General features: G+C 37.4%; 1 protein-coding gene across 1 annotated transcript in view; it reads right to left on the bottom strand.

Moving 5' to 3' along the window:
* NELL2 (neural EGFL like 2) overlaps window positions 1–21,039 on the bottom strand; it is a 400,566-nt gene that overhangs the window by 333,606 nt on the left and 45,921 nt on the right. Inside the window, exon 3 of the mRNA XM_055394732.2 lies at window positions 13,692–13,842. Coding sequence (XP_055250707.1) covers window positions 13,692–13,842 — 151 coding nt within the window. The remainder of the gene's footprint in view (window positions 1–13,691; window positions 13,843–21,039) is intronic.

The raw sequence follows: 21,039 nt of genomic DNA, 5'->3' as shown, positions 1-21,039 counted from the left end.
AAACTATTCATGAAATCAGAGACACCATCAACTTACTAACACATACATTAAAAATGTACAAATTCACTAATATTCAAAGAACAGCAAATTTTAGAAATGATAGTCATTTTTAAGATGTCATAGTAGCAAAAAATATTTTAAACATAGTGTTCAGTGCTTCAAATGTATAGTTTAAGCATCTCCAAAGTAAATTGTTTCCTCGGAACCTACATCTCTCTTTCTGGTGCTATTCAGGGTTTTTATTCTTTTAGGCAAATTAAATTGGTTTAAGCTAAAAATATTCAGTGATTCATATATTCTCTGGTACAGTTAGCATCCTCAATAATAATCAAACACAATTTTTATAATACCTAGAGTTTTAAATAACCAAAAGTTAAAATACAAAGAAAAAGTGACAGCAGGTCAATCACCTCCTTTTTCAAAATGCTCAATGGATAAACATCACTAAAACGAAGAGGCAAAATCTGAATGACTTTCATTCAACTGCTATGAAATATACTAATATATGGTTTCAACCATAAAAATATGACACCTTGCCAAGCTTAATGGAATTTAAGTACACACACCATCCAGTGAAAAAAGATTTCTTAAGTAATGGAGATAATATAAACTCCATGACAATAAGGACACCAGAATAATATTTTGCGTGGACTGTTTAAAAAGGTATATGTTTCACCAAACTACAGAAAATAACAAGTTACAAATAAGCTGAATTCTATTTCCTGCCACTTCATAATAAACTGCAGAAAGTCGATTACCATTTTTAAATGAGTATTTTGAAAAATGATTTTAAGAGATTGATCAAAGTCCTAAAGAGCATTTGGGAAGTTTAATAACGACATCATAAGGCTAAAAAGAGAAGAGTCTTAATGCCAAAGAATTAAAATATATTACAACAGACCCTCAACATTCATCTTGGAAAAGATCATTGAAATGTCAGTGCATATCAATGTATGGCAGATTAAGAAAAGAGAGTTAAATGAACTTTGAATGCACCTTGAAAATTTTCTTATTATACTCTGAGTTGAAACCAAAGAATCCAACTTTCTTCCAGAGACAAAAGATAAAGCAAGTTAAATATTATAAAAGAAGTTACTTTTGATAGCAAACAGAGTCCATTATAGCAATTTAAGTCTTTTACAAATAGAAAATATAATGGAAAAATAAAGATCCCATTTAAGTAAGAGCACACACAGCCCATAAGGTTCCTAAGGGAAAATCTAACAAAATATGTGTACACCCATTATGGAAATAGTTGTAAAGAAGATATGAAAGAAAATGGAGAGGTAAGTCATATTCCTGGATTTTAAAAAATGACTATCAGGAGAATGGTAACATATAAAAATCTATAAATATGATGTAATTCCAATACAAATCCAAATAGCATTTTTTCATAAAACTTATTAAATTGATTCTAAAGTTTATACCACAGAATGAAGTTGCAAACATAGACAAAAAAAAAAAAAAAAATTCTGAACAGGTAGAACAGAGACCAGAACTATGACACAGCAAATCTTATAAAACTACTGCAATCAGAGTAGTGTGCTCTTGCTGTGGAAGTCACAAGCAGATCAGAATACAAGACCCAGAAGCCAACCTCAAAGATTTGGTCCTACAACTGATGTTACAAATACGTGAGAAAAGAATGGGCTTCAGGTAACTGGCACAGGGACCTCCAGCTTTACCTCCCAGCTATTACACTAGATAAGTATACCTAGATCTAAGTTCAAGAAGACCATTTCTTTTCATTATTAATCAGAACAAAAAAAATCATTCATTGAGTATGAAGTGAAAGTGAAAATCTCTCAGTCATGTCCGACTCTTTGCGACCCCATGGAATTCTCCAGACCAGAATACTGGAGTGGGCTGCCTTTCCCTTCTCCACGGGATCTTCCCAACCCAGGGATCAAAGCCAGGTCTCCTGCATTGCAGGTGGACCATTTATTGAGTATAGTGAGACAGATTAAGACAGAAGGTAAATACAGATATACCATTGTCCTCTTTTCAGACCTCCAATTAAAAGATCAATAGTAAATTAATCAACTGTATTTGCATTAATGCCTATGTACTAGTATTCATTGCAGAGTCAAAAACTGTACTGTCTATTGTCACAAACTTGTCAACATCCAAAGAAGAATGTTAGGTAGAATCAAGAACAGATACAATTTTTCTTACTTCAACCAAACTGCTCAAAGTCATGCCAAATTTTCTATTTTATATAGTAGACCAGAAATTTCTCATAAAGGCAATTTAAAATTTTCTTTTCCTGGAATTTTCTAATTGGCTTTCTCTTTTCTTTGGTGAAAGAAAATATATTCTTTCTTCACTATGTCGTTAACATAGTCTCACTCTTTAGAGACAGAAATTATTCATTTGACTGCATATCAATTAAAAAAAAGTTAGCACAGCAAAAATCACTGTAAAGACTTCAAAGCAAATGAAAACTATAGATGATGTGAAGTTAATATTCTTATTAAATGGAGTTCACTTAGATCAGTAAGAAAATACAGAAAAACAGACGATGTATCTAAATACACTGTTGGGCTTCCCTGGTGTCTCAGTGCTAAGGAATCCGTCTGCCAATGCAGGAGACACAGGTTCAGCCCCTGATCCAGGAGATCTTACAAGCTGTGGGGCAGCTAAGCCTGTGTGCCACAACTACGGAGCCTGTGCTCTAGAGGCCAAGAGCTCCAACTACTGAAGCCAGCATGCCCTAGAGCCTGTGCTCCGCAATAAGGGAAGCCACTGCAATGAGAAGCTCAAGCATCACAATTAGAGAGTAGCCCCTACACCACAATTAGAGAGTAGCCCCCATTCGCCACACCTAGAAAAAAGCAGGTGCAGCAGCAAAGACGCAGCATAGCCAAAAGAAATTAATTAATCGATTAACTAAATAAGAAGTGAAGTCACTCAGTCATGTCCTACTCTTTGCACCCCATGTACTGTAGCCTACCTGGCTCCTCTCTGTCCATGGGTTTTTCCAGGCAAGAATACTGGAGTGGGTTGCCATTTCCTTCACCAGGGGATCTTCCTGACCCAGGGACTGAACCCAGGTCTCCCTCATTGCAGGCAGACTCCTTACTGTCTGAGCCACCAGGGAATTAACTAAATAGGCTATTTACAAAAGAAGGCATATGAATGGCCAATACATATATAAGAAAGTATTCAATCTTACCAACAAAGTGTTATTTTTCACCTACTGGATTGGCAAATTTTCAAATCACTGTTGAAGAAAGTGGGTTAAGTAGGTACTTTAAACTGCTGATGAGATTACTATGTATTAAAACCTTTCCTGAAACATATATATACATTCATAACATGTAGAAAATACACACATACCAGATTAGATACGTATATCTATACGTACACCTCCATCCAACACCATAAGATTGAGACATATACCTAGTACACACAGAAATAGCCATAGTAGTTGGTTATAGTCAAGGTCCATTCTAACTCATCACTTTCTTATTTTGATAGCTTAGTCCCTAGTGGTTTTAGATGATAAAGAATATGCCTGCAGTGCAGGAGACCCAAGTTCAATCCCTAGGTCTGGAAGATCCCCTGAAGAAGGGCACAGTAACCTACTCCAGTATTCTTGCCTATAGAATTCCATGAACAGAGGAGCATGGCAGGTTATAGTCCATGGTGTCACAAAGAGTCAGACACAACTGAGCATGCACACACAGACATTGTGTATCTAAAAAGAAAAAAAAAATTAACATACAGGAAAAATCTGTTATAACTAGTTACCCAACAAATTGCATTCCTTAGAATTCGTCCTATTCCTACAAATTCTGGGGTAATAACTGAAAAAAAACTCTTCATTCATTTCAATATCATTTCATAAAGATTCTATATGAAACACAGTAGGTAAATCATTTAGTCATAAGCTTATTACTTGAAGGCAATCTGGGAGAGTTACTGCCCCCTAAAATTTAAACATGTCAACATCATCAAAAATGATGAAAGTGAAAATAAAAAAATCACAAGGGCTTATCAAAGGAAAAGAATTAAAATCACATTCTGAAAGTTTTCATTCCCAAGTGAAGAACAATATTTTTAAAAATTTAATTATTAGAAGTATTTTTAGTATAAGAAAAATACCTTAAAATAATTAGTAGCAAACTGTACTTTAGTAGATACATGGGCCCATACAGTCGAGGGACTGGTATTCTATCATGCAGAGTGAAGAGAGCAGGCAAGGAAGTACAAGGTACCAGATGGATGCAGCAGAAGGGTCTTATAATGCCCCAAGATATTTGAGGCCTGATAAGTGGACTTGGTCAAAACAAGAAGGAACCTAGAAATACCCCGGCCCTCTTCATCTGTGTCTAGGGAAGTAAATAGCCCACACATGTGATGTGTGGCTGTGAGTATGGCTGGTTAGTCCATGGTTAGTTGCAGCAGTAGCAGCCAATAGATTCACTCACTGGCTCTGAAGAAAGAATGAAATGCTGACCAAAAGGAGAAGAATGCCTTGCTTCTTCAGCATGAGAAAGAGATCTGTGCTCCATGAAATAACCTCTCTATATTAACTATATGATATTAGCTTATTATATTAACTCTCTATATTCTATCACTTAACCTATATAAAAATTTGGTACATATAAGTAATAAGAGAAATCTCATTTGCTTTCTGAGTCTTAACTTCAACTGAGTTTCTTTAATGAGCAACTCACCCTGCCTTGTAATGAATGGTATACATAGGTTTAACCACATTAGAATATATATTGCAACTTTCCTAATAATTAAAGATGCAATTTTGTTAGAGATAAATAATGATGTTGAAACACACTTTAAGAGAATAAAATATAAGGACTTTTTTTTTTAATTATGTAGAATTTGGGTTTGAAACTTTATAAATCTCATTATGTTTAATGTTATTTATTAAGTAAAGTGCAACCAAAAAATAAAAAGTATAGTAACTATAACATCAGTCTGGTAATTTTATCCAAAATAAACAGTCATCTTTTAGTTCAGAACCATTAAGCCCAGCAAATATTGCCAGTAAATTTAATTTTTACTTAGCAATATCGAGAAAGAAATGGCTTAATACATGACAAACACTCATAAATATGAAGACATATTTTCTCGGCCTTATACATAAATACATTCTTACTCATTCAAAATGTACAATAATTACTACTAAGAGAATTGAAAAAAAATCTCATTTATTTCACCTCTAGTTTATTAATATAGAAGATCATGGCAAACTGCAAGACACTTTTGTATATAGTTGCACACCTATTGCCATAAATTATTTCCATGTATCCTATTTGCAAAACATTAAAAGTTAGAAGCACAGATAATATCCGCATATCAGGAAATTCTCTAATATTAATCTCATGAAAATCAATTTATATATGTAAATCCCAAGACTATCTTAAATAAAGAGAAGTTTATAAATCACAGAACATAACCTAGGGGGCTGTACTAAATCAACACCAAAGGACAACAAAAGGATTTTACTTATTCTGAAGAAACTTCAGTTTTGTAAAATATGGAAAAAGAAAACAGAGTCCTTTTGGAATTGGGGGAAAGTTTATCATTCATTTTTACTTACAAATACACTTTAAATTTTCAATGAATATTTACTGTTTTCATATTTCTCTTCTATGTTTCTAGTATAAATAAGTAAGTGAACTAACATCATAAAATTATTTCTCTATAGTCTTTTTTTTTTCCTTTCAAAACACAATAGTCAGAAAACTGTAATGATGAGAAAACTCCTTTGATCTGCCTAAGGGTCTTAATTCTTTCAGACATAAAGTACCATATATTATTGTCTTGTTTTACATGACAGAAGAGCCAACAACCTTTTTACACTGTATTCACATGACGTTTGTGATCCAGTTTTTAATAGCAGCTCCTACTTGAAAACATCATTTGAAACCTGCATCTCAGGTTGGGAGACCAAACGAGATCCTACTCAAGAGTGTACCAGAGTACTGCTACTGAGCAAGAGTGGGGTAGCCATTCCTTTCTTCCAACCCAGGAATCAATCCCGGGTCTCCCACACTGCAGGAAGATTCTTTATCGTCTGAGCCACCAGGGAAGCTCCAAGAATGCTGGAGTGGGTAGCCATTCCCTTCTCCAGCAGACCTTCCCAACCCAGGGATTGAGCCTGGGTCTCCCGCGTTACAAGCAGATTCCTTACCTTCTGAGCCACTAGGGAAGCCCTGAGGAGGTTCCTAGCAGCTTCACAATGATGCCACTTTGTTTCAAGCTGTGTTTCAATACCAAGATGTGACTTCAGCCCACTTTCAATCCCCAGATACTGTGATGCCTGCCTTTCCCACTTCCACCCTGCTCGTAGCTCACTTCAGACGCCCCCGAACCCAGAGCACATCCATTAGTCTCTTATGTCCAGACCAACAAAGTTGTGTGATTGGGTTTCCAGTTTTCACACTGTGGCTGAGATGTTGCTATGTAGCTCATTATAGGTGTCGTTATTCGCTAAGAACTTGTCATTTGGAGGCAGGACCTGCCAGTTAGTGAAACCCTCATGCTTAGAGCTAATGACATTTCAGGACAGATTAGGCACCCTGCATCAATAGAGCAATTTGAACATTCTCCAGATCATTTGCCCTAGCCTGGAGAAAACTTCCTGATGTCATTTACGATTCCTGGTCCACTCATGATCTTTCTCTTGATCTTTCACTCATTTCTTCATCCACCAAATATTTATTTAGCATCTAACGTTGCATGACAGTATGGCAGGTGAAATGGAGTATGCAAACTTTATGTGTAATCGTCCACAGCGAAGGAAAAGAAATCTAATAAAAAATGTTGGCAGCTACATAAAATTTCACATAAATGCATAAGAACACCTGGGAAAAGGATTAGAAAGGTACATCCTGGAGTGTTGTGGTGGCTGTCTCTAGATGCCAGAACTACACACAGTGACACTGGTAAATGTTTAACATTTGGCTCTCTGTTCTCTAGAGAAATAATTCTGAGATACTGGTTCATTTATCCATTTGTTTAGGGATAGAAAATATTAAAAAGTGGACTCATTAAAAAAGAATATTTATCAATAAAAATGCATATTTTTAAAAAAGCTCTACTCTGTAGCACTTGCTGATGTCCATAACCTACTTCAAGCTACAGCAGTAATGTCAGTCAGCTCACAAAGTTTCAACTCCTGTCAGCAGTACCAGTCCAGCACACCACTGATTGTCTGAGAGATATTTTCCTGTTTATGTTTTTCTTATTTTCAAAATGTCTTTAAGGATAATAGTGGTTGCCCCCAGGGACAGAAATCAAGTGGCCAGCGACATGGATGGAGGTAGAGTTTTTTCTCTATGTCCTATGGTGCCTTTTCAATTTTGAACCACAGGATGTATTACCAATTTTTGAAAATTTAAATTTTTTAAATCTTCAATAAATATTTGCTATGATTGTGATCAAAGGCAGTAAGTGATATTTTTAGTGTCTCATATGTAAATAATACATATGTATATATGTGAAACATTGAAACAAAGTAAGATGTTATATGTTAGAACGGCAAAAGGAGTGGCCCAAATTTCAAAAAGGCATTGGAGGTTCATGAAAGAAGCAACGAATGTAAACTGGGAAGGTCAGTAAAAGCCTCATGGAGCTGTGAGTGAAGTTCTGGAGTGTGAACATGCTTTGGATGAGCAGAAAGAAAGGGAATGACACATAGATGATGAGCAGACGGGCCTCTGTGCCTGGCATTTATACTCCTACTGAATGATGCCACTTTTCTTCATGTCTGCCAGTGCTGGAGCTGACATAACCCACAGCCTCTATTTCTCTCTGATTCTCCTTACTTCATCTGGCATCAGAGCAAGCTGTAAATAGCCAGATATCTCAGAACTCACTATCATCAACTGCATGGAGATGAAAGTGAAGCCAGGGACTGACACAAGGATCAGGGAAGCAGCAGCATCTCATCTCTAGTAGTAACATTAATGTTTATTTAGGGTTTATTCCACAGCGGGCACTATGTGGTTGAACTCACAAAGCCTTATTAATGGGGAATCATTCAAGTTCTTGCTTTCTACCAAGCAGTTAAGGTCAGTGGAGCACTACCACCTCACCACAACCACCCCCAAAAGCAGCTAGGAAATAATCAGGAAGAGCCCTTCTGTGAACTAGGACAGATCTGATAGAGAGCTGGACCCACATCTAATCACTGCCAGGTAAAGGAAGAAAGATCACTTGTTTATTCTGACGGCTGTTCTTCAACATTTAACTAGTTTACAGCTGACCATCCCGTAAAGCACATAAATGTATTCACTTATCCAGGACATGTTTTGCAAACTAGTCATCTTAGTGGCTACCTCAGATAGTTCTACTGATTAAAATTTAACATTCTGGGGATACTTAGTTTGGCACTTTTTTTTTTTATTGGAGTATACTTGATTTACAATGCTGTGTTCATTTCTGCTGTACAGCAAAGTGATTCAGTTACACATACATATTCTTTTTCATTATATTATCACAATATATTGAATATAGTTCCCTGTGCTGTATATCAGGTCGTTGTTTACCCACTGCATATGTAACAGTTTGCATCTGCTAATCCCAAACTCCGAATCTTTTCCTCCTGCACGCCTCCTTTACATCCAGCAATGAAATACTCTTTAGTTATTTAGCTGCTTAGATTATAAGCAAATGTTTATTTGCATGGGATAATCCTCAAAATATTGTGCTAAATTTAAAAATCTATAAAATATAATGTCCAGTGTGATTTGATTTTTTAATACTATATTCATTTTAAATAGACATGTATAACTGAAAGTATTAGTAAAAACTATCCCCAGTAGAGTAAAATTACTGATGATTTTTGCTTCCTTCTTTGTGATTTTTCCTAATTTGCAAAATTCACTATAAGTATGACATGCAATGTTTCAAATTTGCAGCATAATTAAAACTTCCACATTCTAGAGGATTCATCCATCAGTACTTCAGAGTGGAACTTGTGCTACTTCCCCAGGAAAAGCCTGGCCCTGCCCTTAGGAATCACCTACTTCAGCTACCATAGGCAAACATAGGTACCTTCTGTTCAGGCATATCCTTGTTGGCGCCTCAGTTTTTATAAAAAATTGTCAGTATTTCCTCCAACTCAATTGCCGCTAAAGCTCTACACTAAGTCTCACTTAACTGTCAACAAAGAATAACTGTAATTTGGGATACCTCAGAGAAGTCTAACTTGAATTTAATATTATTTTCAAGACACTGGAAAAAAGCAATCTATGTGTACTACTGCCTGGAAGACAAGGTATTTTATCAGGATTTCACATAGGAGGTGCTATTGTCATTTTGAGCAGTAAAACTTGGTTCCACAGAACTTTTGTGCACACTGCCTAAGGCCTTGCAGGCAGTATTGCTTCAAACACCCTCAACATAGATGCATGTTACTGGCATTGTCATAGACTTGATTTTTCTGAGGTGCACTGTGTAATAATGCAACCAGTTGACACAAGGTCTTCTGAACTTGTTCCTTTAAAGGCACTCAATACATCTTCCCATAAAAGGTCATAGGAGACTTCAAAAGTTAAATAAAAATAAAAGAGCTGAGTAACTAAAAAAAAATAGGCCACAGGAGAAATATGTCTCTGGTCTCAGACTTAAGAATAGTTGCATTTCCTTAATCACCCAACTGGGTGTCTATTTTTTCCTTGCCCTAATTTGTATATTTCATTTTATTTTTAATCATTGTCCTGTACATATCTCGATGAAAGTAAAAGTGAAAGTGTTAGTTGTTCAGTTGTGCCCAACTCTTTGCGACCCCATGGACTACAGCCTGCCAGTGTCCTCTGTTCATGGAGTTCTCCAGCAACAATACTGGTGTGGGCAGCCATTCCCTTCTCCAGGGGATCGAACCTGGGTCTCCCACACTGCAGAAAGATTCTTTATCGTTTGAGCCACCAGGGAAGCCCAGATAGATGTCTCTCTATATACCACTTTAATCTTTCGTAAAAATCAGCAGAGAATAAACAAGTGTTCGGGAAATGATGAAACTAAAGAGACCGGTGAGAATGAGACTTAAGGAAAGAAAGGTAATGTCAGCAATAATAATAGGGAAAAAAGTCACAACAAAGCACAAGGTCTGCGAGGGTAACATGAGGTTAGGAGCTATCACAGTGGACAGGTGAAAAATTCGGGACTCAAAAATCGGAATGATGCCAAGTGTGAAATAAGTCAGAGAAAGACAAATATGGCATGATTTCACTCATATATGGAATGTAAAACCTAAAACAAATTAATAAACAAAACAGAGTTATAGATACAAACAGGTGGTCGTCAGAGTAGAAAGGGTTTGAGGGGGGGAGATAAATAAGTGAGGGAGACTCAGAGGTACGAACTTCCAGCTATAAAATAAATGAGTCATGAGTATGCAATGTACAGTGTGGGGAATATAGTAAATAACTATTTGGTATCTACTTTATATGGTGACAACTTAAGCTCTCTAATGCTTATTTTTCCTATCTGTAAAATGATAATGAGAATAAAGACCTTGCCATATGATCAACTTCTGTGGAATTTTTTCTCTAGGATTATCAAGTACTTTATATGAATTTACAGATGAGGAACCTGAGGTTCAGAAGAGGTAAGTAATTTACATGAGTCACAAAGCCAATGAGTCTTAAAGCTATGATTGGAATGCACACAGTCCAGCTCCAGATCCGTACCATGAACCATTATCTAATACATGATGATAACATGAATTAACACATGGAATGCACTGAGCACCCTGCCTGGCACATGATAAGGTTTTAATAATTATTGGTTTACTGCTGCTGCTGCTAAGCAAATGAAAAAGTGAATTACCAATACAGATGATTTTAGTATCATAAAAAATATCCTATTATCTCAAATGCAGTATTTATTTAAGTAAATGTTATCAAATTTATAGATAATATAAGTGAATAATTAATAATAAATTTAGCAAGAATAACTGGAAAGCATGAGAGCTAAGCACAAATATTTGCATAAATATATTCATCTTGGTGCTATTTATTAAAGTTAAAAAGGAAATGAGTTAAGTACCCAAAAGTAAGGAATTGATCAAACAAAATACAGCATATCTCTGTACACAGACAAATTCTGGATTAAGATATGACAATTTCAACATAGTCTTCTTCGGGCGATATGATTTGTATGAGTTCTCCTATTTCTTTATTATAGTAATCAGTATTCCAATTTTTCTACAATAAAAATACATTGCTATGCTAATTTGATAAAGTAAACATTGTTTTTAATTGAAATAAGTCAATATAAAGCCCTACATATAATTTTAACAAGTCTACTTTATAGTAACATTAAGAAAGGATCTGTCTGACACCAATCTGCCTTCAAGGACCTATCTGATAAAGGCTGGGTATATCAATATACCCTTACCATGTCTAAGGTGCTAAAAAAAAATTTTGAAACTGTTTTAAGAAGCATCAGATAAAAAGTGCATAGATAATATGAAATCCATGCTGGGCAAACATTTGTAGAGCTAATATATTCAATTCTAGGGACCAAACAAAACATTGTCCATTTAGATGGGATGGTTTTGAGGGTGTCATCTGGAAGAAGGATGGGCGAGTTCCACGTCCCTATGAAACAAAGCAGGACCCTGTGGCCTTTGCTCTCCCCACCATGTCCTCTGCCTGCCTGTTGTCTGTGGAAAACTTTAGTCAAAGAATAAGTTCAATCAGAAAAGTGAGAACAGATGGAAACAAAGGAAAACAAAGGAGACCAAATAATAATGTAGTCATTAAGCAAAGTCAAGGACCTCTAGCACTTTCTCAAAGTCTACAGATAATATTCTGAGGCATATCCAGTGAGCTGTCTTACAGATACCAAAACGCCAGGTGGAGAAGTTAACTGCATGATGACAAGACTGTGCCCTGGTCTCAAAGAAATGGGAACAAGTGGACCTTGGAACTAAAGATTAACCACACCTAAAACAACCAGGGTGACACTGGTTAGACCGCTGATGACCAATTTGAAGATGACTGTCAGAGCTGGCTGTGCTGTCTCTGCACAAAGACCCCTTCTGGTTGCCAGCAGGGAGGAGCTGGTTTTTGGACAGATGTCCATCCGACTCCACCCCGTTTCCAGTTGCTGGCATCTGAAATAGAGCAAACTTTCCTTTCCACCAACCTGGCCTGTTTATTGGCTTTTGAGCAGCTAGCACCTGGACCCCACCACATCCTTTCAATATCTACAAATGAGGTAGTGGGAAAAAGCCACAGGGCAGAAAAATACAGTGCCTGAAATACAGGGGAAATTTTCTTAGCAAGCAGAAATAATCAGAAATAAATCAGGCTGCTCTGTGAAGGAATATCCTTTTCTGTATATGAATCATGTTGCCCAAAGCCCAATGGAGAAGAGCAGGGTCACAGTGGTGTAAGCAAGGAACTCCCCTGATATCAATCACCTGAAGACAAGGAACAGAAACACACCAAGGGGGAAAATCCTAGTGAATCCTTGGGAGATGGAACTCTCCCTTTCTTGCTCTTAGTCTTGAAGAGACTAAGTCAACTACTTGGTGAATGTTTGGGTGACATCCTCCTCTGAAAAACAAGCCAAAACCTGGGAGGGAAAAACCCAAGTGAGCGACTTGTGATGTTACCCTAATCCTTTGGGGTTAAAGATAGAATTAGATGGGGTCTTAAATACTATGAGTAATCCAGGTAGAATGTGATCAGGAACCCTTAAATTCTATGAGTCAATTTTCTATATTTTGTTCTCCACATATATTTGGCCTTAAGTGTTTAGCAAAGATTTACAAAGTTCCAGACTGTCCCATCGCTCATAAGGGAAACCAGGAAAAGAGGTTTCTGCTCACAGCTGAATAGGATCATTAAATCCATTATATATGTAAAACATTTTTCATATATAAGTTCTTTGATCCTCACAACAATCTATGAAGAAGGTATTATTACTATCCCTGTATTACAGATGAGGAAATTGAGGTTATGAAATTTGCCCAAGATCCACCAACAGTCACAAAGTAGGTACTCAAAATATGAACACGAAAGAACTTTCATTGTCAGAACCATGGCTATTCTTTCAGGAAGGAATCACTTTAACTTGCTTGATATTATTTAGCAGCAATTTATGGATATTCTAAGTGTCATGAATGAATTTTTTCTTCTCCCTCTCCACCCCTCCTCCCTATTCCCACCAGCTCCCAAATCATGTTTCTCAAATCATGTTTTCCCAAATCATTTTCTCATCAAAATACCAGATAGCATTTTGATTCAACACACATCCAAGAATAGCTGTAACTATCACAGTCTAAGAAACACGTTGAAAAAGAATGTATTTGTCCGTGATTAAAATTTTAAGACTATTAAACTCTAAACTCAAGCAATATCTTAAAGAAATAGAATATTTTTGTGGCTGTTTGTCAATTAAGAAGTTTGTTTGACTTTAACATTGAGAAGGATAGCTCATGAAGAAGTTAGTGACTAATAAATGGGTTTTAAGAATATGGTAACTTCTTAGCAACACCAATATGCTCTTAGCAACACCAAAAACAGCAGCTCCTTCTGCTTTCAGGCTGATCTCAATTACCTGTGTTTGTGATTTTGCATAATATAACAAAATTATTCTTGCTGTTTTAAACTAATCCTGTTATCTCGCTTTTATTTAGTTCTCTTTAATGTGTTAATTTCACTATATAAAATGAAAACACAGGAAACTCCAGCAGTCACACATACCTGTGATCCAAATGGTGAATGGAGAGGATCACTCCGGAATTTAAGTGGGTCTGTTTTAGGGTCACCAGAATAGTAAACTCGTGTTTATTTCTCAGCTTCTGAAAAAACTGTTCAGCTGTAGCAGTGGAGGCTTTTATACTTCTGGGAGTATCTAAAAAGGGAAACAAACAGTAAATAGACTAGAATTTGGTCCTTTATCCTTTATAGTATCCTTTCTAGGCAACATCTTTAAAAACATTACAAGTAATTGCTGATAAATATCAAACTGCAGACTCTCCTGGTAAATTCTTTCAAAAACACTTTTTGCTACACATAACACAGACAGTAAACCACATGAGTGACTGAGCTTGTATTTCAGGGATCTTTTTTCAAAAATGTCTTTGAGACAAGGAATCAAAGAAGCCTGTCAAAAAAGCCTGTTTGATGAAGTGAGCTTCCAAGTTTTCTGCTCACACTCTTCCTATATCCTGGATACCATGGCCACGTCAGTGTCAAAACAGAACAGAAAGATGTCCTTCCGAGAAAAGGACCTACGAGACCATGATAGAGCCATTTAGCTTTTCTGACACCTTATGACAGAAAACTGGATTTAAATCAATGTGCTACCTTTCACATTGATATCTATAGCCAGAAGGCTTGCTATAAATAGATTTTTTAAAAGATCATTGAAATTAGTCACTCTCAGCCTTCTGTGCATGGGATGAAACATTAAGATCAAATTATCACACCATATTTTTGAAAGAAATGCAGAGAACTTCATTCCCACATCGCTCTCCCCTGGTTTAAAGAACAACTAGACGAGAGATTTGAGTGGGAGAGTAGATTTTTATCTGCAGTTCTCTTTGGTTTAGTCTTGCAGCTCCAACCTCAGGACTTACAGGATATGGGAAAATAGCCAGGGACAGAGTTAGTGGACATGAAAAAGCCTATCATTCAAGCCATCTGCCAACAAAGCATAACACTCCCCTATTCAAAGTGTGAGCAAAAGGTTAACGGGACCCAGAACACAGCTTCTATTCTTACCAAATCCTTCCACTCTTTTCTATGTTCTAGACCAAATAGACTAGATAAGGAGCTCTCAATGGGGAAGATCCCTGCATTGGGAGAGAACAATCCTTCCTTGAAGACTGTCCTATGAACCGCAGAGCATTTACACCCCTGGTCCTAGCCCCAGAGAACGCCAGTGACACCCAATCCTAGCCACTGTAACAACCCAAAGTTCTCCCACACATTGCCAAGCATTCCCTTGGGAACAGAGTAGCAGAAATCAGATTCAGAATAACTACCTTGATGAAACAGAGATTATGGGATTAACCTAAAGTTCCCACTTTTCCAGCCCCACAAATTTATGGAATAAAAGTGTAACCATCTGGTTTGCGTCCATCACTGGGAATGCACAGACATGGAGAAGCCCTCAAGATATTCATAAAATAGAGGAGGGGACAAATGATCCTAACAAAATAAAAGAAATGCTGTCATTTTCAGCATAAATACAAAGTGTTCTTTCAGGTAAATACAAAGTGTTCTTGGACCACAGAGGGAAAAATAGCCAACATCAGTTGGAGGGAAGGAGCTCATAAAACAGATGACATTTGGTCAGGAGTTATGGACTTCCCTGGTGGCTCAGACGGTAAAGAATCCACCTGCAATGAAGGAGACTCAGGTCTGATCCCTGGCTTGGGAAGATCCCATGGAGATGTGAATGACTACCCACCCCAGTATTCTTTCCTGAAGAACCCCAGGGACAGAGAAGCCTGGCGGGCTACAGTCAATGGGGTCACAAAGAGTCAGACATGACTGAGTGACAAACACTTTTAAATTCTTCACCAGGTAGAGAAGAGAAGGAAAACCATTCCAGCCATAGAAACAGCTGATGAAAAAGCACAGAGATGTGAAAGGGCATGATATGGCTGAAAGAGCAAACAGCAGCCACTGCAGAATGGAGCTGGGCAGGAAAGCTGGACTGGACAGGCAGGGCTTTGTGTGCCAGTGTAACAGATACCTGTCTTTGTCACCCTCCACGATTTAATCTCTGGGTGAAAAAATTAAAATAATAGTAATTCTTATGTACCACTGAAAAATGATCCCACCTCATTCCTAACCCACAACTTCCTCTGTGCTAGAAGGACTCTGATCCATCACAGCATCACCTCTTCCTGTCCACAGTAACTAATTCAGGAACAGGCACCTAACCCAGGACAAGGAAATCAGGTCCAGGATACTGGTTCAAAGTTTCAGGACAAAGAAACTTCCATGTTTCCAAAAAGAAACTTTTTCAGTTCTATCCCATAGTCACAACCAAAAGCATAACAATAATCTGCAATTTCAGCCACGGTTAATGTAATACTTTCTCCCCAGACTCCATCAAGGAGAAGAGAGGCTTTGCAGAGATGCAATCCAATTCCTCTGAGCTCCAAAACCTTCCACTTCCTCAAGGAGGCACATAAGATGTGACTCTGTGAGAAGAATTTACCTAGTGTTAACTTTTAATCTACTCCAATTTACATACAAGTGAATTATTCACAAATTCCATAACTCCATTCTAATTTATAGATAAAAGCAAATTAAAATTGAATTATAAATATTTATTATGCTCCCCTCTTCCCCACCCTTTTCAGGCTTGAGTTTGGTTCAAGGTAGAGCTTGAGCAAAATCCTTTGTCTTGCTGAACAGGGTGATAGATGGGGGCTCAAAGGAGAGAAACTGAGGAGAACTACATTGAATATGGAAATGATGATCAGTGCCACCAACAGAAGCAAAGGCGTTGCCCAGTGAGGTTAAGCTCCTATAATGAGAGAAAAGAAATTGAGGAAAGTCTAGCAGCTTCCTGACAAGGTAGAACTTTAGAGAAGAGAGGCTTAAAGAGGATTTTTAGAAAGTTTCTTCATTTGGTACTCAAAAGAAAACCTCTGTTATTTTCCATTGCTTTTGGAGTCAGATTTGTGAAGGGTTGAGAGGTTGTATTATTTTTGTGGGTTTTGTTTGTCTTGTTTTCAGATGAAATGACTCGTGAAGACTGACCTTATGATGAAGAAGGACATAAAAATGGATAACATTTGAGTGTCCTTGGTAAAAATGTATATCACCGTGGTTGAAAACATGGTGAAGGCAAGTGTAGTTGAAGGGAAATCATTTTGTAAAAATTGTTCAATCTTCATTTTGGAAAAATTTTCTCTGGTAGCCATATGGAAGGTTATTTGAAAAAAGAAAAAAAAATTGAACATAGGGAAAACTTGAGAGAATAACAATTCACATGATTGTTGACTTTTCGTTGTTTCACATGTTTTGGCATTTACCAGGAATGATGATACAGAGTTACTTACTGGTCATTTGACTGCCTGTCAGGAACGCTGATGCAAGAAGGGCCAAGTGAACACCAGATGTTAACTGCATTGATATTGAGGAAGTGCTTAAGGAGACCTGCAGGGCAGAACCATCTTCTATCCTACCAGGGTGGTGAGTAGGGTCCCAGGAGACCTCTATCCAGCTTAGACTTAAGCCTATTCATTCATGGGGTCACAGTTCAGGACAAGCTCTCTCACCTATCCAAGCTCTCCCCTTGACCCATTACACTTCCTGTTTTGCTCCCTCTATGAGGATTAGGGTGACTTGCAAGAAGAACAGACCCACCAACATCAAACATGTCCTGCAGGAGATCCGTTCAGTCTACACTTTACTGACAGGAAAAATGAAATTCTTTTTTTCCATCTTGATTAACCAAGTTCATGGTTATAGAGGTTTAAAAACGGGCTGGCATGAATCTGGCATTCCTAGTCCAGAAGCCTAAGATACAGTGAAGGGAGGTTATTGAGTGAGACAGAGCCCCTATAGGAAACAGAATAATTTTCAGCTTCTGTCAACAGAACACCATCTCCCACCAACCCTTACCTCATCCTAATGATATTTACATCTATTGTTCCCCCTTAAAAACATGATTTTCAAGAATCCATTATGTCTGAGTCTAAGAAGGACTTGATGGGAGCCTGAATTCTGTGAGCAGCTCAGAAAAATTAGCAGGGGTTGAATTCAAGAGGTTTTTAGAAAGCAGAGTCTAAACAATTTGGTCACCAATAAAACATGCAAAAGGTAAAAAAAAAAAAAAAAAAGAACAGAAAAAAATTGAATCCAAAATTCCCAGCTTGAGAGACTGAATGAAAGGAACTGCAGGACGAGCATAATGGTACCCAGATGAGATTTCAATTTTAGAAACGGTCATTCTGAGGTGTTCAGAGACGTGCATGTGGACATGTCCAGTAGGAGGCTGGCACTACAGAACCTGATCTCAAGAGAGAGGTCGAGGTTGGCAGTATAAATGTAGAGGTCACCGGAATACAGCATCTAAAGTGATAGGCATGCCTGAGAAAATCATAGGAATCATGGGAATGAGACAGGATAAAAGAATGGACCATAAAGACACGAGATCTGTAGAACAGCAGGGACAGGAAATATAACTTTATATATGTGCTACATAATGCTGCACATCTATGCCATACAACATTTGTCTTTCAAAAATGTATAAATAATGTATTTTCCCCTTTGAACCCACATTCCACTTTATTCTCACAAAACTTAACAAGGACGATGGTTATCACTTCCTTTTTCAAAGGGAAAGCAAACCAAGGAATAATTCTGTGATTGACCCAAAGGCACCCAGCATGATAGAGGTGTAATGGGAATGACAATTTTTGGTCCAATATTCCTTCCACTAAACTGCCCTGCCTTCTGAATGCATCCTAACCTATGCTCAACTGCCTCTCACAAACAGAAAAGCAAATTCAAGACTATAAACACAAAAAAATAATGTAGGAAAAAGTAATTATATAAGATAACATTTTTAGTTCCTTAAGTGATTGGCTTAGTAGTGATTTTAAGAAAGGTCAGTTTCCTTATTTGCATTTGTTTCCCAATTCGCAAAAGTTAGCATTCTTGCCTTCTATTTCCATCTCAAAGATTATATAATGTTCAGAGAGACTTCTTAGTTCCTGTGATTATTACTTCAAGACCCAACTCTATTCCTCACCAGAAAATCAAGGCAGAGAAACTACCACGTGAGAATAATTCTACTTCATTTTTGTTATCATTTCAATTTTCAGAATTCACAATTAAATTCAGGGATGTATCAAGCAATTCCTCAACAAGGCCTCCTGTTAGGAACCAGTATAAAGAATAGAATGCGTGTGGTGGTTCTGAACCCAGAATAATGAGTTTCCAATGCCAGCTATACAGATGATTAGCTGCGCTTGGCATGTAGCAACACCATGTGTTGGCTTTTCACATTATGATACATATTATTATTACTCTCATAAGCAATGAGCCTGTGGTACCTACTCAAACTACCAAGAGCCATTATACCCTTGTGACCTTCTGAGCTTACTTTCATTCTAAGTATCTCAAACTCAGCCACAAAAGACAAGTTTCCACATATGAAAACTGACATAAAAGTTTCTGGCAATGTAAACACTACATTGTTTTAAGAGTCTGAAAAAAAAAAAAAGAGTTTCTGGCAATGAAATTATTCTTAGGATAAATCCTGCCTACCACCCTTTGTTTCTAGAGAACTGATCATTCTCTTATGGACAAAAGTCAAAGTGAACTGAATTTCTTTTCAAAGAACTGACAAAGATCGTTTGAACTGCCTGTTTAGAGAAAAACAGGCTAAGAAAAGGGTCTTTAAATACTACTAGGAAGCTGCACAGAAGAACTTACCAACACACCCATGCTATACAAGGTCTTTCTAATTGGAGAACTGCTTAAATTTAAAGCAAAACTTTGTTTCCATGTTTTCCATATTTATTGTGTGCAGAGCATAAAAATCCCACCAAAAACACAAGTGGCATTTTCAAGTAGTTATTAATAAATAATAAAGCAGGTCAGAAGCAATCACATCAAAATACTTATTTTTAGTTATGGGACTTCCAGAATGGAGAGATGAGTTCATATGTGAATGCAGAGTATCAACACCCCCGGCCCCCGCCACACACACAGTTAAGGGGAGAGAGGAGAGTGAGGGTGAAATGGAGAGAGACTGGTTTCTTTCTAAATCAAATGCAGCTGAATGCAAGTGTATCTGTGGTCACAAACATGGATGTTTACTGATAAAGAATCCAACTGGAGCTTCTTTAAGTACTAATTTTGGTGCATTAGTAGTAAAAGAAGGAATCTGTCCATCTCCCAATAACAAAGCAATTGTTAATAATTCTTTCCTTCTTTTGCACTTAAGTTGCATCACTACTACTGCCATCACGAATCTAATGAGTCTCTGCCCCCGACAGGTCTCTATCCTGTCTGCAGCATGTAGAGACCTAAATTGATTTCCTGCCACATAATCAGACTAATAAAAATAAAATGTGCAGATTCAATCATTAAAAATGATCTATCTCAGGCATAGAATGGTTAACTTAGAATGTTCCAAAACTCACCAGATTACCCTGTTTTCCCAGTCTCTAACTGGGAAAGGTTGTTGTCTTCTAAATTCAGGTTAGAGATGTAAGCTGTTATAACTATTATCATTGTTGCCCATTGCTCTTGCTCTCCCTTCAATATTCCCAAGCCTTTACAGTCCAAAACTTTAAAGGTAAAATAATAATTTTAAAAGCCATAAAAACTGAATTAACATAGAATATGCAGTTTGCAAAGCCCTTCAACATGAGCAATCTCATTTAAGCCTCACGGCAACTTTGAATAAATGGGATTAGTAGCTCTATGGTAATAAAAATTACAGGTGAGGAAAGCCGCAAAGAGAAACCAAAACACTCATCTCTACTAGAGGCTCAAAATCAGAGCTGATGTGTATCAGCTTATTATACGAGGAACTTGTTGGTTCAAAACTTCAGGAACTTCCTGAATGAAATCTAAAACTGGCCACATACACAGAGGGCAAGGAGAGACTGTAGGAAGAGGCAGATAGCTTCATATTGATAGGTGGCAGGTTTAACAAACAAAGGAACTTACACACCAGGCTTGTCTTGGGCAGTTGCAAGATGAATAGATCGCCACACTCACCTACCAGAATAGTAAAAGTCACATATAACTTCCAGATGGTCTCAAAAACACATTGCTTCTTCAAGGTAGCTGTATGGTTGAAAACAGTTCCCACTGTGGGTACCCTGGAAGGTACATTTCAAGGATGGGAGGGGGTGAGGAGCTTCTGATTGCCCTGGTCTGGCTTTTGGGTCATCTGGTAGTCATGTCCTCTCAAAGACCTCCTCCAGTAAAGTACCCTAGGCAATTACGTGGGACTACTGGAACGAACCTACCAAATTCAGTTGACAGAACCTGGATCCCAACCCAGGCCATGATGGTGATGCATACTCTACAAAGTAGATAAACCCTCATTTTAAGTTAACTT

The sequence above is a fragment of the Moschus berezovskii genome, chromosome 6 (assembly GCF_049115385.1).
Source record: "Moschus berezovskii isolate FMDL1 chromosome 6, NW_MosBer_1.0, whole genome shotgun sequence".
Classification (NCBI taxonomy): Eukaryota; Metazoa; Chordata; class Mammalia; order Artiodactyla; family Moschidae; genus Moschus; species Moschus berezovskii.
This window is presented reverse-complemented; position numbering and strand designations above follow the sequence as displayed.